The 16,298-nt window shown below is 39.0% G+C and overlaps 1 protein-coding gene across 5 annotated transcripts in view; it reads right to left on the bottom strand.

The window, feature by feature from the left end:
* Positions 1-16,298, bottom strand: part of NOL4 (nucleolar protein 4) — a 200,650-nt gene that overhangs the window by 75,400 nt on the left and 108,952 nt on the right. For all 5 annotated transcript variants that reach the window (XM_075744150.1, XM_075744151.1, XM_075744152.1 and 2 more), the window contains exon 6: positions 7,648-7,931. In XM_075744150.1, the coding sequence (XP_075600265.1) occupies positions 7,648-7,931 (284 nt within the window). The remainder of the gene's footprint in view (positions 1-7,647; positions 7,932-16,298) is intronic.

Raw genomic sequence — 16,298 nt, 5'->3', positions numbered from 1 at the left:
TTGATGAATGTGACTGTTAGAGAACACGAGAGCGTTCGTATTTTCTGACAAACACTGCATTGATTTTTTCATGCACCTGGAATTGTCTCTCTTCATAACAACGTTCTGTTTAGCCATTTAATAGGGGTAACCCCCAAAATCAGAAGACTGAAGTCTGGAAAAAACAGTGCTTTATAAATTCAACTTCTTTTTCAAGGCAAAGACTTATTAAACCATTAAACTAACATCAATTTTTTGGTACCAAAAAACTTCTCAATGGCCTGTAACAATTCTCCTATCAAAGAGCAGAAAAAAAAATAATCTTTTCTTCTTCATAGAACTATATTCCTTTCTCCAAACAACCAATAAACTGATTTGTGGAGCTCTAAAATGTGATTTTCTCAGCTTTCTCAAGGTGTTTGATAACATGGTAAAGCAAAATATAAAGGATTCAGTCTTTACAATGAGACCAACCTATAAAACCCCCGTGTATGAAGTAGGAATTAATAGGGAAAGAGAACACAGGCTAGTTTGTCTCACTCTTGTGGAGGTGAGTGGGTAGGAAAAAAGGAGCAGATCACAAAACTCCTTGCATACACTTTTTATTCTCCTTTCATTAATGTTCTCCATGCTTAGAAGAGAAGGGGCCTATCTCCTTCCATTGCAGTGCGTCTTCCAAGGAGCTGTGAAAAACACTGGCATGCCTGCTACTCACAAACCTGAGTATAGCAGAGAAAGAAAAAGATGCATACTTCAATAGAACATTTGAGCCTGTCTTCACACACCAAAGACATGACATGCAAGCCAAACCTCCTCACAGGTTATTCATTACAGTAGCAAACAGAATTTCATGCTAAGCCTCTTCCTAGTCTTAACAATTAAGCCATAAAATAAGGCTGTCAAGCACCTGGACTGCAGACTCATAAGATATTTACATTAACAAAACAGCAGTCAATAAAGCATAGCATTACTTTAACACTTTCTATCTGACTATGGAAATGAAATACAACATAACAAAAAAAAAATAATCTAACTTTCTCACCTAGGTAGTGAGATCCAACTTCTAGCAAGAGAGATGAGTGAGAAGTTCTGTGGAGAGGATGAGTTGGAGTCAAAAACTCCTTGCTGAAAGGCTTAACTAACTCCTAATCTAGATTCATTACCTGTAACTTGGGCACTTGCAGCATGAACTAGAAGGGCAAAAGGGTGTTTTCTTTGTACGAAAAAAGCCAACATTCAGAGTTTAATGGTATCCTCAAAAGAGGAGGAGACACTTCTATCTTACTGCTCCCAGCTTTCCTTCCTGCTTAGAGCTGAGGTAACCATATCATATAAGCACCATATGACAAGGCTCCAATTCGGCTGAAACCTATCTATCTATGCCACTTCAATATAAATGAGTGATGATGAAAGAAAAAAAGAAATGAGAAATGGTTTAGTTATGAAGTAAAAAGAAAAAAAAATTAAAAATGGGAAAAAAAATGTCTCCAACACTGTTCTTCAATATGCCAAATTCCCACAATGCATTTTACCTCTTGCTTCAGGTAGATGCACACCTGTTTCACACTTCATTAAGAAAATTTTTTAATAAATTATTTTTTAAATGACTCAATAAGCTACTATCAGTCTATATAAAAGTCCACTGTAATTCCTGAGGACTCCACTTAGAAAAAAATTATATGCTCCTTTATATTCTGAGCATTTCCCCAAGCAAACCTGCAGACAAAAATACAGGCAGAAGGGAACTAGACAGCAATTTCACATGCCTCAGAGACACACTGTCAGATGTGACGATGTTCACTGGATATTAGGAATGACCTTTCATATTTTACTAAGATACAATCATATCTTTAAAAAGGAGAGTGAGAAAGAAACACATGAAAACTCTACCTTCCTCCTTAGAGATGGTGTCTACCTGTGGCTAAATTCATGCGCACTTTTGGAAACCAGCTGGATTCATGAGGCACCATCAGATTACAACAGATTTATCTGCATACTTGCTTATTCGGGTCAGGCTGCTTGTATGGTTGTGCCCAGTTTCCTTCAGTAATGATGAGCTCCAACAAAGCAGATGTTACAAGATTCCACAGCTGGACTAACCACCAAAGATGACTAAAGTTTTAACTGCAGGAACTTCAAATGACTCTTCACCCAGGATCTCACATATGCTCTGGCTTTCAGACCCCATGCAACGTTGCAATCTTTAAATACCTTCTTAGAGCAGGACCTGTCTTAAAAGTGGACAGCCTGCCAGACTAACCTACCGTAGTGTAAATGCATCCATTACAACACCAGTTTGAAGCTGCAATAGTTGGGAGCAAACAGCCCTTGGCAGGCCCATGACAATAACACTGTTCTTTACTTCAGGCTGAAGAAAAAGCTTAAGAAACACTTCAAAAGCCTAGCATTAAAGGAGTGGCAGAAAGTAAGATCTTCCTTTTAGAAACTACATGAAAGCTCTGCCTTGTTGTGAACCACTGTAACTATAATGACATGCACATTAGAATGCAGTATTATAATTAAAGGTCACTGTATGCAGCAATCATTATTTACTGTTCTCTCCTTTAAAACTCTGCTTTTCTTTTCAGACTTAGAGAAAAATTACTAATCTTGTACACTTCTCCATGCAGCCAATTACACACTCGAGCTAAACATAATGCATACTAACTTATCCTACTATACATCCAGAGGGCCTGGAAGTGTCCAATTTTTCTATCAGAAATTTTGTCTGGTAGAAGAAAGAAGACATTAACCAACCGTCCCCAATTAGTAGGTATCTGGACAAAATGGACACATGGTGTGTGTCCTCCTTGTTACTCCACTTTAATGCATCTCCTAGGCATTCATGACCAAACTCCACATGTTTCTATCTGGGAAATCCCAAAGAGAGGGTTTGCATATTAGGAATGTCCTTTGCAATACAGACATAATGAACTATTTATTAATCCAGATAAAGCACGTGGCACAATATGTGTGGTTGGTTAGCTCAAAAACCTGTTTTTCCCATACTGTATCACAATAACCTTTTTATTCAAATGCAGAGGAGACAAAATCACTTAAAAAGAGCGGGCTTCCTATATTTCATTAAATAAATGATGTGGAAGAGATAAAGCTATATAACGAGATTTCAAAATAAAATAGGGAAAATCAATAACACAAGAATCAGAAATCAAAAATCTCAGTGCTTCAAAGACTTCATCATGGTCATAGAGAAACACAACAGTCTCACACATAAGTATATAATGATCTAAAATAATTTATATGTGCATTTAACTATTTGAATTCATAGAACTGCATTTGCAAAGCATTTACATATGACTATAAGTCTTTTGTAGTACAAAGACCCAGCCTTGTTAATGTAAATTTGTGTATATATTTTTGCAGCTAAACAAAATTTCACTGACTTCAGTTTAGCACTGTATGGTTGTAGAAAGTTCTACTGCTGTGAACATCTGAGTTGTACTGGAGGAACAGTTCCCTAATATCAGCTTAACAAAAACATATATAAAGTATATATATACATACATACTTACATATATATATTTAAGACTATGAAAATCCATTTCTTCCTTGCATAACATTTTTTCAGTGAATAGTAAAACATTTTTGACCAAATTTTAAGGTTATGTTAAAATTCGGCAACTCCCTCCACTGCACTCAGCATGTGGTCTTTTTACACAACGAAGAGGTTACCATACATACTCACTGTCTGACACTGAGGATTCAAAGAGTAAAGTTACACTGCCCTCTGAAACGTGATTCTTGTTTAAAGAGTGTAATCAACATTAGTTTTAAAATTCATATTCTGAAGTAACTGAACACAGCATTCTTTAAAAAACATACCCAGTAGTTTGAAAAGTTGAATTAAAATTTGTTCACAGGGTTATCTAATTTCCAGTTATCCATCAGAGTCTTGTCAGACAAGAAAACTTGATTTAATATTCCCAAAAAACTACATTTCTTACAAATCACTAATTACTTCCTCTGTGTACATTAGAGAGGCCTGATTTTAGGAAAATGTTAAGTATCCCTGTTTTGACATCCAAAACTCTTTCACAGAATGAGGCCACTATCTAGCAAACTTTCCATATAGCATAAGCATATAATTGCTTCAAATAGGTATTGACAAGATGAATATTCGAAAAATTGAACTTCCACAAAGAAATAGCCATTTTAAAAAAACATTTGCCTATTAGCTCCCAGATTTACAAAGAAAATATGATGGAAAAACTACCAGTTTTATCCCAACTGCTTCTTCTGATCATATTTCTGCAGCACATACAAAATTATCAATCATAACTGTATTGTCAAATGGTGGAGCCCACCACTACACATGTGAAGGAAGTATCGTTTTTATAAACAGTGTTGTACAGGTGAATACCTATAATGTAGTTTAACAAAACTGCTTGTTTCTGGAAAACATAAACTCCCTTAAAAAAATCTGTGATTTGGTGGAGGAGGTATGATGTGTTGATAATTTTCAACCAAAAAAAGTAATCTTTTGGCTTTTTGCAGCTATATTGAGCTCTGATGTGTTATCTTTAAACTTAGCGACAGGTCGGAATGGATGCAAGTTATCTAGAGAAACTGTGGCTTCAAATTTAATTAAGCATATATGATGTAGTATCCAAAAAGGAGACTCAGAGCAGGCAGGGAACATGTCAGCCAACAGATCTTTTCAGCTCCAGCCCTTTGCCTGTGGGTTTCACAGAGTCCTGGCCATCACAAGCAAGTAACATCTTCTGCAGGCTGAATGGGCCATTGTAGAAGCTGGTGGAAGCATAATGTATTACTTCCTGCAACGCTAGCCCAATAATTAAAATATGTTTCCCTTCATTTAGAAACCAGGTATTTTCCTCCCTAACTCTTCACATATCTTTTCTCAATTCTTTGCCACATAAAGATACCATAAGAATACCAATTTATAAGAAGTGGCTTATCAATTTGATATTTGGTGAACACTGCAGATGATTTTGTCATGAAAACATGATTAGAGATTACGCTAAACACATTTGCTTACCTATCACTACCAATGATGCCATTATTCAGGTCTAATCATGTCTCATAACTGTGTAACTGTGAATGGCTGGAGGTTAGATGCTGTGAGAGCGCTGGGAGAATTCCTAGATGACTTCAAATGACAACCCACATACTTGGTGTATTCTGGGTGAAAAGGATGTCAGAGCTGGCTCCTAGTAAACTATAATACCTTGTTAACCTTACTTGTTCTTTATTTTGTTTTCTTTTTGGCAGAGAATTAGATTTCCAGCTAGTTCCTTGGAATACCCTGGCCCAAGTGCATCCAGTGGGTACTGCACATGACTAGGAGTTTGATCTTCTGCATTGTTCAAAATTAATCAGCTAAGTAATGGCCAGAACACTCTTCTGGAGGGGCCGAGTGACCTGAATCACCACGGGAAGGCAAAAGGACCTCCTTGATCAGGTCTAGGGCTTCTAAAACACTCTCTGACTCTTTAGCATGTAAGATACCACTTAAGGTAAACCAGCAGTAATACTTATATGTATGCGTACGAAATGCTGAGATGCTGTACAGTCCCATTCTATTCTAATACATTGACGGTTTTTGTTCCTTCTAAAAACAAGAGTAGAATTTCTCTGTTAAATATTAAATTGGCCACAAAAACATTCTTTTACTCTACAGTCAGTTTACAAATCTCTGACAAATTTTTGTTTATCCCAGGACTGTGTTCTTCCTGAAGTCTTCACTCCATATTTAATAATCTTTACTGTATACCTAATAAATCATATACTTAAATGAATGAACTGTAAACATCAGCAGGAGTTTCACTAGGACAAAAAGGGGAGACAAATCTGCATATTGTTGGCAGTATAGAGTGGGTAGGATGACAGTGAGTGATGAAAGAACATATCAATGTGGGGGATGATTCAGGCCTCTTAAAGTCTGTAGAATAACAAAGAATGAGATGGCTTTGATTGTCATCTCAATTCATTACAAACAGATTTTTAACACTTTTTTATACTTTTTTTTTTTCATCTGAGTTGGAACTGATGAAAATTGGAGATGTAGCATTAGGCTATGCTCTTGTCTTAGCTATAAATGAGTTCCACATTAAGACTCCTCCCTTTCTTCACCAAGCTTATTTGTGTATTTGCAAGAGTAATGGCAGAAGCTGCAATGTACCTCAGGCAAAAAAGCCTGTGTGTCTATCAAGATTTGGGTGACTGGCTTATAAAAGGTTCATTGGAACAATGTGCCCTGGAGCAAATGAAGATACCATTCATATGAGCCAATTTGGGACTCTGTGCAATGAAGTACTGAGTAAATCCAGCTCTGGAGTGTATACACGCTCTGAGACAAGCTATTTAGAATATTTTCAATATAGCGAAAATTTGTGGAAACAAAAATATTCCATGCAGATAAACAGGTTTTCATAAAGATTTTATAGAGAAGGTTTTGGGATACACGATTTGCTAAACTGGAATGGCCAAGAAAGAGAAAGGCTAACAATCTCCCATTTGGTTTCCCTTTCTTCTACACACCAAAACCAGACACTGCAGTTAAAAAAAACAGTTCACGTTTTTATTTTTACTCCGCAGGTTATGAAGACAGGAGTTGAAACGTTAGCAGAAATAAATATTGTTCTCTAGATATCAATCATGTGCAATCCCTTTCTGGATATACCTAGAAAAAGCGATTTTCCATATCACTCCTACTTCAAAGCCCTGCAAAAGATGTGGTCATTCAAAGTATATCTATGTTGTCAGGTTATTTTGTAATGGGTTACTTAGTGTTTAGCATTAATAGTAGTTGGGTCCGGTACTAACATTCTCTTATTGCTGCTGTAAAAGCGGTAATCCAGTTGGAAATTGTCAGATAAAAACCAGGAAGTTGTCACCAATAAGATCAATGAATAAATTCTATGATACAGGCCATTTCTTCACCCTCCTTACAGTATGCCCTCATGACAAACACCTTTCTATCTAATCTCTAGGATCTGTCTTTATCTACACTGTAACCACCTTCTCTTCTCCTTACCCACATAATGGAAACTACAGAGAAAAGCCCTCAGGGGATTACAGCTTCTTAAAGCAAACTTGTCAGTTTTAATTCAAGTTAGGTGCAGGTATAACACAAACAATCGTGAAGGAATCAAATCCATTCCTTTCAGATGATGATCATTCACATGTAGTAATTTGCTTGGGCATATGCACTTAACATTCATACGGATTCATTCTACAGATACATAATACATGAAATGAGATGGTCATCTTTAAATATACATAGATATATGTATATCAGTATATATACATATATATGCATCACATTATATACATATTTTAATATCTATATTTTTCAAATGGGTAATGTAGACAGTTCTCAATAAATGGACTGATGCAATTCATGCCTGATGGAGAACTGTACTGGTTTTTGTCAGTGTGTCAGCACAATATATATGCCTATATATATGTATTCACCCACGTATATCCACATACACTTAATATACGTATGTCATATATGTGTAACAGAGCATACAAATCTATATATAGCATTTGAGTAATGATGTGACAAACATTAGACACATTGCATTAATTGCTTAGCTGGGAATAACCTTTGGTTTGGCCTCACAAATCTTTTCCTTTTCTAAGCTACACACTTCATATCTGGAGCATGTGGAAGCATCTTACCTTGCTTCCATTTTCTCTTGACTCCCGTTCCATCTTGAGATCAGAAATTAGGAGAGTCTTGTATTTGTTCTTTCCATTACTGCTGTGATCATCTAGTCTGTATTCTGAAGTCAGCTGAGCAGAGAGGGGACTGTCACTCAGGTTCAGAGGCTGCTCATCCTGCTCCAGATTTGTTTTGCCATTACTGTTGGTTTCTGCCATCTCCCTGCAGTGTGTTCCCCCTGAAGCATTGGAACTGTGTCCCACGGTCTCATTGCCATTAAAACTCTCTGCGGCTGAATCATCTATTAAAAAATATATATTTTCAGTCACATGCCACATCATCATCTCTGTCCAGTTCAAACATACTTTATACCTTCACAATGTTTTTTAAAATAGAATTAAAATTGTTTATATTACTAGCACGAGTACATTTCTGCAAAATGTGCACACACACTCCTCCACGTTTTCGACTCAAAACTTTATGTAAATCCATAAAATACTACTAAGTTAAGGGAAATTATCTGGGCTGAGACCTCAGTGTCACTGTGTACACAAAAGATAAGTATCACAAAGGATTTTTAGGGACAAAGTGACAAAGTCTGCCTTAATTCCTCTGTCCATATGTTTATGGATCTACTTAGATTCCTATACCATGCTCATTACTGCAGTATTGGATATTTCTGAAATCAACAGGGATGCACATGATACTGAGAGAGAATCTAGTTCTCAGGTTTTAAGGGTGCAAAGCAGCATATGTCATATCCATAAACATTTTCTTGCACAGATACGATGCAAACACATCTGATGTATTCACTGCTGGCAGTAGAGATTATACTGGAAAAGTTGACTCCAGAAACAAAGAGCATCTCTTCATTTTGTACTGGTGTTCATTCACTTTTCTCATTCATTGTGTGTCATAATATATTTGAAAATACTGCTCAATAAAGGATTAAATTATCAACCTGAAAGATACATCTGGAAACTCTGAATGTGTTGGTGTTACCCCTAAGATTTTACAGCTGAAATGTATGATTAACATGTGTCTTCACATGCTTATGGGTTTGTGTAGCCTGTGTTTGTCAGCACTGGAATTTGCCATCTGTGCTACTACTCTAAACAATCTTTTGGCCAACAAGCTTTCTAGTAAAAGAATTCATCCTTCACTGCATTAAATGGCAGCAGAATTTGGCCCTTAATTTGCTTACTTCTTGTTCTCTAAAGCACCTCATTTTTGGCAACTTACATGGTTTTTCTAATGGTGCAAACACCTGCCCAGGGCTCTGCAAGCCTATACTTATTGCAGACAGTGAAACTGGAAATAAAACTGGGGGGTTAGCAGCCAGAAATGTGTACAGATTGGAAGTGGAGACAGGGAATGAGATGGGCCTTAATATATTAGTACCTTAACACACCATCTGCTTTTGGGCCCTTCTAAACAACTTCCAAGGGAAAGAAACAAACATATCTATATACACATGGAATTTAAAAAAAACCCATGAGGATACATTCTTTAAAGGATGTGCTCAGAAATACTCATGCTTGAAATGACACGATTAATCAAATTGTTGACTCTCCATCATCAATACAGTAAAAACCAACTATTCACTGCCCTCAGATCAGACTTTAAAAGTGAAGAAAATATTATATAAATGGGTAATGATCTAATTCAATTAAGTATTTAGAGAGCCATAGACAAGCCATCATACATCAGTGGCTTGCTTGCTGTACTCATCCAGCACTTTTATGTCATGAAGTATACAGGACAGGCACACGTTCTGAACATATTTTTTTAAATTGCTTTGCTTCGTACACCTGTAAAAAAAAATCTAGTTTCATGAAAATACATAATAAAAATCATAATTTAAATGCTTTTATTTAAGGAACATTTTTTGATTTTAGAAAATGCTTTATAAATAATGGCTGCAATGAAAAATAAAGCTATGTTTTTATATGGACAACTTTTACATTACCTCTTGCAAATACAAATGTATATCCAATAAAAGACATAACATTCCTAGAATAAGACTTTTAAATGTGTACACCAACCCAGCTTGCAACAGAGCAACAGAAATGTTCTGATTTAAAAACCTACTTGAGGATTTCAGCTACATAAATGAATAAGATAAGCAAGATTTATCCTTAAACTTGCTATCATGCCCTGAGACTTATGTCTTACAGGGCACAACACATTAAAAAGGTTAAAATTCTAAATGCAGTTTCAGAAATAAATATGCAATTTCATTATTTTGAATGAGAAAATGACATTCTAATATAGGGCCTTTATTTTTTTAAAGAAAATAGTGATATTTACAACTCATTTTAAAGCTCTGAGCTATCAGCAAGGAATCCAAATTTCTTTATTTAAGAGAGAAACACCTTCATTACCACTGATTCGTATTTAGGACTGTTAACACATAATTGGCTTCTCGATTATCAGTTTAACAAGTGACAGTTAGCTTCAAACTAATTAAATCAATTACTGATTTGGTCATCGAATGAGGTATGCTCATCCCTTTGAAGGGCTCAGAAAATTCCCTGCTGTTGGAAGCAAAGAGAAAAACAAGTGAGTAACCAGAGGATGCAAAGAGCCAACTAAAAGCTGGGGGCACTGCCTATTCTGCAGCACACAAGTCTGATCCATAGGGAACTTCTGTGTCCCGGCACCCCAGTGTCCCACGTCACGCCGTGCAGAGGAGACACTACCAGAACACAGACAGCTAAATGGGAATGATGGAGTAGGAAGACAGCTGTGCCTAGTGCCAGACCCAGCAACAACAAAGTCCAAAACAGCCTTGCTTTGGCTTATAATCATAAGCAGTAATGCTTTTATTTTTTTTTTCCCCTGTATGATGAATGGTTGACAACTAAAACCTACACGTGAGAATGTTACAATGTAAAAGAAAGAAAAACAAAACAGATTTTTTTGTATTTGTTCTACACCACAACCATTGAAAAAAATCCTATACTGAGTAAATGTGATCAAGCATTATAATATATTAAAACAATAATACAGTATTTACATGATTTTGGCTTTGCTTAGCAAAAGCTTAGTTACTTCATGGTAAATCACAGTTTCTCCTACAAAGTCAAATATCTACTTTTACAGTTATTTAACCTTGCTTGTTAGAAACATGAACTGTTGTCTGTCAGGATAATGTTCAGAAGAACGGCTACAATGGCTATAAATCACACTTTTGCTAAGTAAATATAAATATTTATTGCCATAAAAGAGATCAAGAAAAAAGTAGGGGTTTAGCACTAGTAGTCCCTTACAGATGTTACCAAGGTAACTAAATTACAAGGTTTAGTGCATTTCCCATCCCTGGGCAGCTGGTCTATTTTTGCCAAGAATAAGGCTACTCTAAAGCAAGAGTTTCTGAGGTATCAGAAACACAGACCACATCAGGAATAATGGGAATTGAGGAAACAGGTAGGAGGGTCTGGCCCAGGAGAGGAAAAGTATGTTACATTCACCCTCAAATATGGGCAGCCATGGCCCCAACACCTCCCGGCACCGCTCACAGCCACTGGGCCAAGCCGCCCCGCTCCTGGGCCCACAGGGACTGTGAGCACACATGGCAACCGCACAGCTGCAAAGGGGAAAGGCTGGTTTCGTGGAGACCTGTCCCTGGGACCACCGTCCTCGGTGGTGACCGCCTCTCCGGAGGATGTGAGGTGAAGTCTCACCTCCTCACTGCGCCCTGTGCAGCTGGCGAGCAGGGGCTGCACCTAAGCCAGGGCCTTGGGAGGGACCGGCAGTTCGCTTGCACAGTTCTCCCACCTTTATTTATCACAATACCTCAGCCACAATAAACTATAAACTGCTAATGCTGCAAGCCTTTTTTCTTACCAAATATTTTTTCCCCCATCCCACAGAGGCGTGACGGCTTGGGGAGAGCTGTGTGCAGGCCCAGGAGAGCCGATGCTTTGCCCAGCTATGGCCACCAGCAAGTGTTTCTTGGGGGCGGCTTGCCAACAGCTACTCCTTCAGGACAAGAATACCATTAATGGCAAGCAGAAAGGAGTAGAGGCCAGGGGCGCATCCCTGGGGCAGCGGAAAAGGCTGCGGGAGCACACTTGGGGAACATGGTGGCACCCCTGGGACCTGTTGACATCATGGTGGCAGTTGGGGGCTGCCCGGGCCTGCCCCTGCCCCTCTCTGGGGACACCGAGGAGGCCAGGCCCACCCCAGCCCAGCACATGTGGGGCAGCAGCCATTAACCTGCTGCAGGGCTGCCCCTCCACGGCAGGCTGAGCAAACCGTAGCGGCCCTCCTTGGGTTCACCACAGCACCACCACTGGTCAGCGATTGCTCCAGGCTCCCTTCCCACAGCCAGCTGATGAGGGGGGAAAATAAAACTCCACCAGGATCAGCCTATGTCTGGGTACTTGGTACCGACTGCACCCCCGATGCAAGAACAGCAGGTTTTGAAAACATGCCTCTTGTCTGAAGCACCGCCGTAGGGCAGGTTTTATGGGAAGACCTCCAGGGAAGCATGCCACAGGCACTGGGAGCTGAGAGGGGAGGGAGCAGAGGGCTTTCCTGCCCTGCGCTGGGTGTCAGGGCAGTCACAAAAGAGGCTGTGGGACAAGCTCATGTCACCATCATCTATCCACAGGCATCAGCCATGGTAGCGAACGATGGCCTCATGAAATGCTGCTGCTTGCTCAGGGCAGGCCACATGCACAGGAACTGTGCAGTTTTCAAACCCTTACCCCAGCACGCTGGAAGACTGGAAGCACATCTACAAGTGTTTTTGTTACTTAAGCCAGAAAAAGGAGAGTCTGACTGCAAAACATGTATGTGTTTCACTTCTCAAAAACAGCCAGCTGGTGCCTCACTTACGCAGAGATTCTGCTCCAGGGATTAAAGAGCATCACCCCTCAGAGAAAGCCTCCAAGAGTTGAGGGAAGGTACCTTTGAATTGGGCAGCGGACACCTTCTTGCTGAAGTAAGGAGCACCGTCCAGGCTTAGGCATGGATTTCTCACTCATGGGTTGGTACTTCTTAAACCTCTTGATGCCAAGACCTCCTTCTCCCGCCTTGCACAGAGCTCCACGCTGATCCCCTGGTCTGACCAACACCCTTGGGGCACCTTCAGTCCAAGTACCCAGTGTTAGGGGTAATTCTCAAACAAGAACTGCAGTAATTTTCTACTTCATGTTAGTTTCTTATTCATCACACTGCATTACAGCTTCCATCTCATCCTTGTAGATCACCTTGAGGCCAGCTTTGTTTTTGCAGACTTGAGAAGTCCAGGCTCCTGCCTGAGAACTTTCCAGGCTCATTGCACTCACTACTGTGTTAGCTTCTCCCCCACCTTCTGAAGGGAACTTCGAAATGGTGGAAGAAAAGACAATGCCAAAGCAAGCCCAAGCAAACAGATACTCTCAATATGAGTTTTGATTCTCAGAACTGTTGCATCCTTCATTTCAATCATCTGCCACAGACATTCACATTATCATGGCCTAAAAACCCAAAACCCAGTTTCTCTGCATTTATATATTTTTATATATATATTTATATATATTTCTGTATATTTAACTCCTTGGATTCTGCAAAGTGATTTCCATGACAGTTGATAGTTTAAGGGCACACTGATTTAGAGCAGGAAACCAGGTCTTAATTTAGAGGATTATATTCTCCTACCAAACAATGTCTAGATTTATGAATGGGCAAACAACATATATTGCTAGAATTAGAGATTCTTCTGTTAAAGGTTAAAATACAGTTCTTTGACCCAGAGACAACTGTCTTCAGACCAGATATGTCAAATGTTCAACACCATTCTCAATAAAAGTGCTTTCTTAAATTAAAGCAAGTTGAAGTGTGCATCGAATCTGGCTGGAAGAAGAAGTCCTTGAAATACCAGTTTTCTGAGAGCACAAATCTAAGATCTGAATTCTGATATAAGCACCACAGAAGTACCATGAATCTCAAACCAAGGTACATATGTACAACTCTCACTTGCCTCCTTGTGAGAAAAATCTCCAGATGTTTTAAAGGATCTCTTGCACTACTCTTAGCAATCAATTTCATATTATAAATCACCCAGACTTTTCATATTCCTTGCAGGTAAGTTGCGAAGGAGTCAACAAGCCATTCTACGTAAAGACAGATCTCTGCATAAATCCTCTCCCTCTCTCAAATTAATTCTCAGGCTAGAATTCAATTAATATTTAGAGTATGCTTAAATAGTTTTTACAGCTGAGATTTCAACTACCTGAAACTTACTGCATATTTTACTAGTCAGTAATCCATAGCATGGCCTTCAGCGCTAACAGCAGTAGTATGGCAGAGTCCTACAACCTTAAAGCCACATGGAAGCTCAGATCTGCTGAAAGGACAGACGTGGTGATGGGTCAGGGAGCTAAGGAACCCTCTCATTAACACTAAGAATGAAGCAAGAGCCCCATGATATCAAAGCAGCTCTAACACAGCTCCCTTTTTTGCCATGAAGCAAGGCAGAGAGCCTTCTTAGGAAGCAGACAAAAAGCGAGGGAAAGGCAATTAACCTTATAGCACCTTTGGCTCTTTTGAGACATTCTGACTACATGAGGACATCCCACAAGACAAAAACATGCCTGGTAGTAATGAGTCAGATTAATCACAGCAAATGAACAAGGCAATTGTTGGGGCCACTTTGTTCATCCTGCTCTAAGTGGAGATGGGAAAGGGGCACATATGCAGCCCAAACAAACACTGATGCCTGCAGACTCCAAGGTAGCATGCACACAGGTTGAACACTTTGAGTGGATTGCTTGTTGACAGAGCATCTCTGAGAGCCGCAGTTACTGTAAGATGGGTAACTGTTCTTTCTAAAAGGAGCAGGTTGGATGTGAATGAGTTGAGTGGGATGAGTGAGACTGAAGCTGCTGGCTCTGCAAGCATAGGCTGTCATAAAGCCCACTCCTAAAGATTGTCTACCAAAGTCCTCTATGGTGAAGGTTGCTTTAATCTCTTTGGGCCAGATACCACCAGCCCAGGTCTTGCTAAACACCACCTTACGCCCTCAGCGATCTGATTCATTTGAACAGGATCGCTTGCAAGAGACAGTATTGCAGACCAAAGAGTGACAGACTCCAGACCAGTTTTGAGTTACTATGCTGTTCTCTTTAACCTTTGGCTTCAATATTGCACATGCTTCATTTTTCCTATGTTAAAACACAACTTTAATGAAAATAATATGCTCCATAAGCAAACATTTAAAACTAAATTAGTTACATTCATTCTGTAATTCCACAAACCCAAACCTTCCTAACGGGAGCTATTGAAAAAATGCTCTACTGGTAGCAACTGACAGCAGGCAGTTTTAGGAGAAGAACACCATGAATCAGACCAAAAAGTTGGTGTAGAGTGCTGACTCACAGAAACTTCTGTAGTATGAAATAATAACAGACACTTTTCTAAAAGAACTGATAAAAGCAGCGAGGTCAGATTTCACTCCCACCACTTTTCACAATGACCATTTAATACCAATTTGTCACAGTTATGTATTCGGTTATGCTTCATTTACATCACAAGTCCAGTTTCAAGCACAAGTTCAATACATAACTTAAAAGCCCGTCAAAGTCAATGATATCTATTCATCTGCTCCATTCTCTTTCATATTATGATAAAGAACAGTGGTTGAATTAATGGAGGTACGAAGGTGATTTCAGACCCTCTATTATAACCCGTTTCTTAAAGCATAAGAATGGCCATAGTTGGTCAGATCAAAAATCCATTTGGTGCAATAGCCTATCATCTCTAGCAGTGGCTATTAGGAGATGTTTAAGGAAGAGGATAAGACAAGGATATACAATTCTTCCTCCTATGGCTTGATGAGCCCTTAATAATTTTCAACTCAAGGTCCTTCTGAGCTGGATGTGGTTTCTAGCAACATACTGATGCTCAACAGATTTCTTTTCCATGCAAATACCCAGTCTCTCTTTGAACCTGTGTAAACCTCGAGCATCCTTCTCCGCTCCTCCAAAAAGTTAATGCCACTAATTCTGTTTCTACTAAAATGTCAGTACAGTGTCAAGGAAACAAAGAACAGGAATTAAGAAATGAGTAAGAGCCTTTCCAGAGGACAGGAGTGGGATGATGTGCACAGAGCTCAGTCCCTTCCTTCACAGTGAGACTGCATTTGCTCCATTACAAGAATATGTATTAATTGTCCTCTTCAGGTAACCTCACTATCTTTTTTTTCTCCTTTTGATACATGTAGCTTTCATGATGTGATGATTGGCTTCTGTGAATTCAGCTATGGAACTCGCTGCATTGCACGATGCCAATCAATGAGTCTCACTGTTGTTTTCAGTGGTGGAGAAATAGGTCAGGAGTTACTTCATATGATCACTCACTGCATGAGTTCATGAAAAGAAAAAAGAACAAAGCAAACTACAAAACTAATCCCTAGTATTGTCAACAAGAGTACAGTAAATTTTGTAGGTTTGATGTACACATGCACATACACAGTGGAATCAGCATTAGCCAGGCTCATTTCATTGTTAAACAACCCCCCCAGTAATTCACAATTTTTCCATGGATAAATGTCTCTTCTTGTTGGAGGCACAAAACAGGCAGATATTTTATTCAATTATAACATTAAATAACAGAACAGTGAACAACTGCCACTCCATGATATCAGCAACTATCAGAAAAATAACACTGCTCTGTCAGT

Source organism: Balearica regulorum, chromosome 2 (genome assembly GCF_011004875.1).
Source record: "Balearica regulorum gibbericeps isolate bBalReg1 chromosome 2, bBalReg1.pri, whole genome shotgun sequence".
Taxonomy (NCBI): Eukaryota; Metazoa; Chordata; class Aves; order Gruiformes; family Gruidae; genus Balearica; species Balearica regulorum.
The sequence above is the reverse complement of the archived record's forward strand: the minus strand, read 5'-3'. Positions and strand labels throughout refer to the sequence as shown.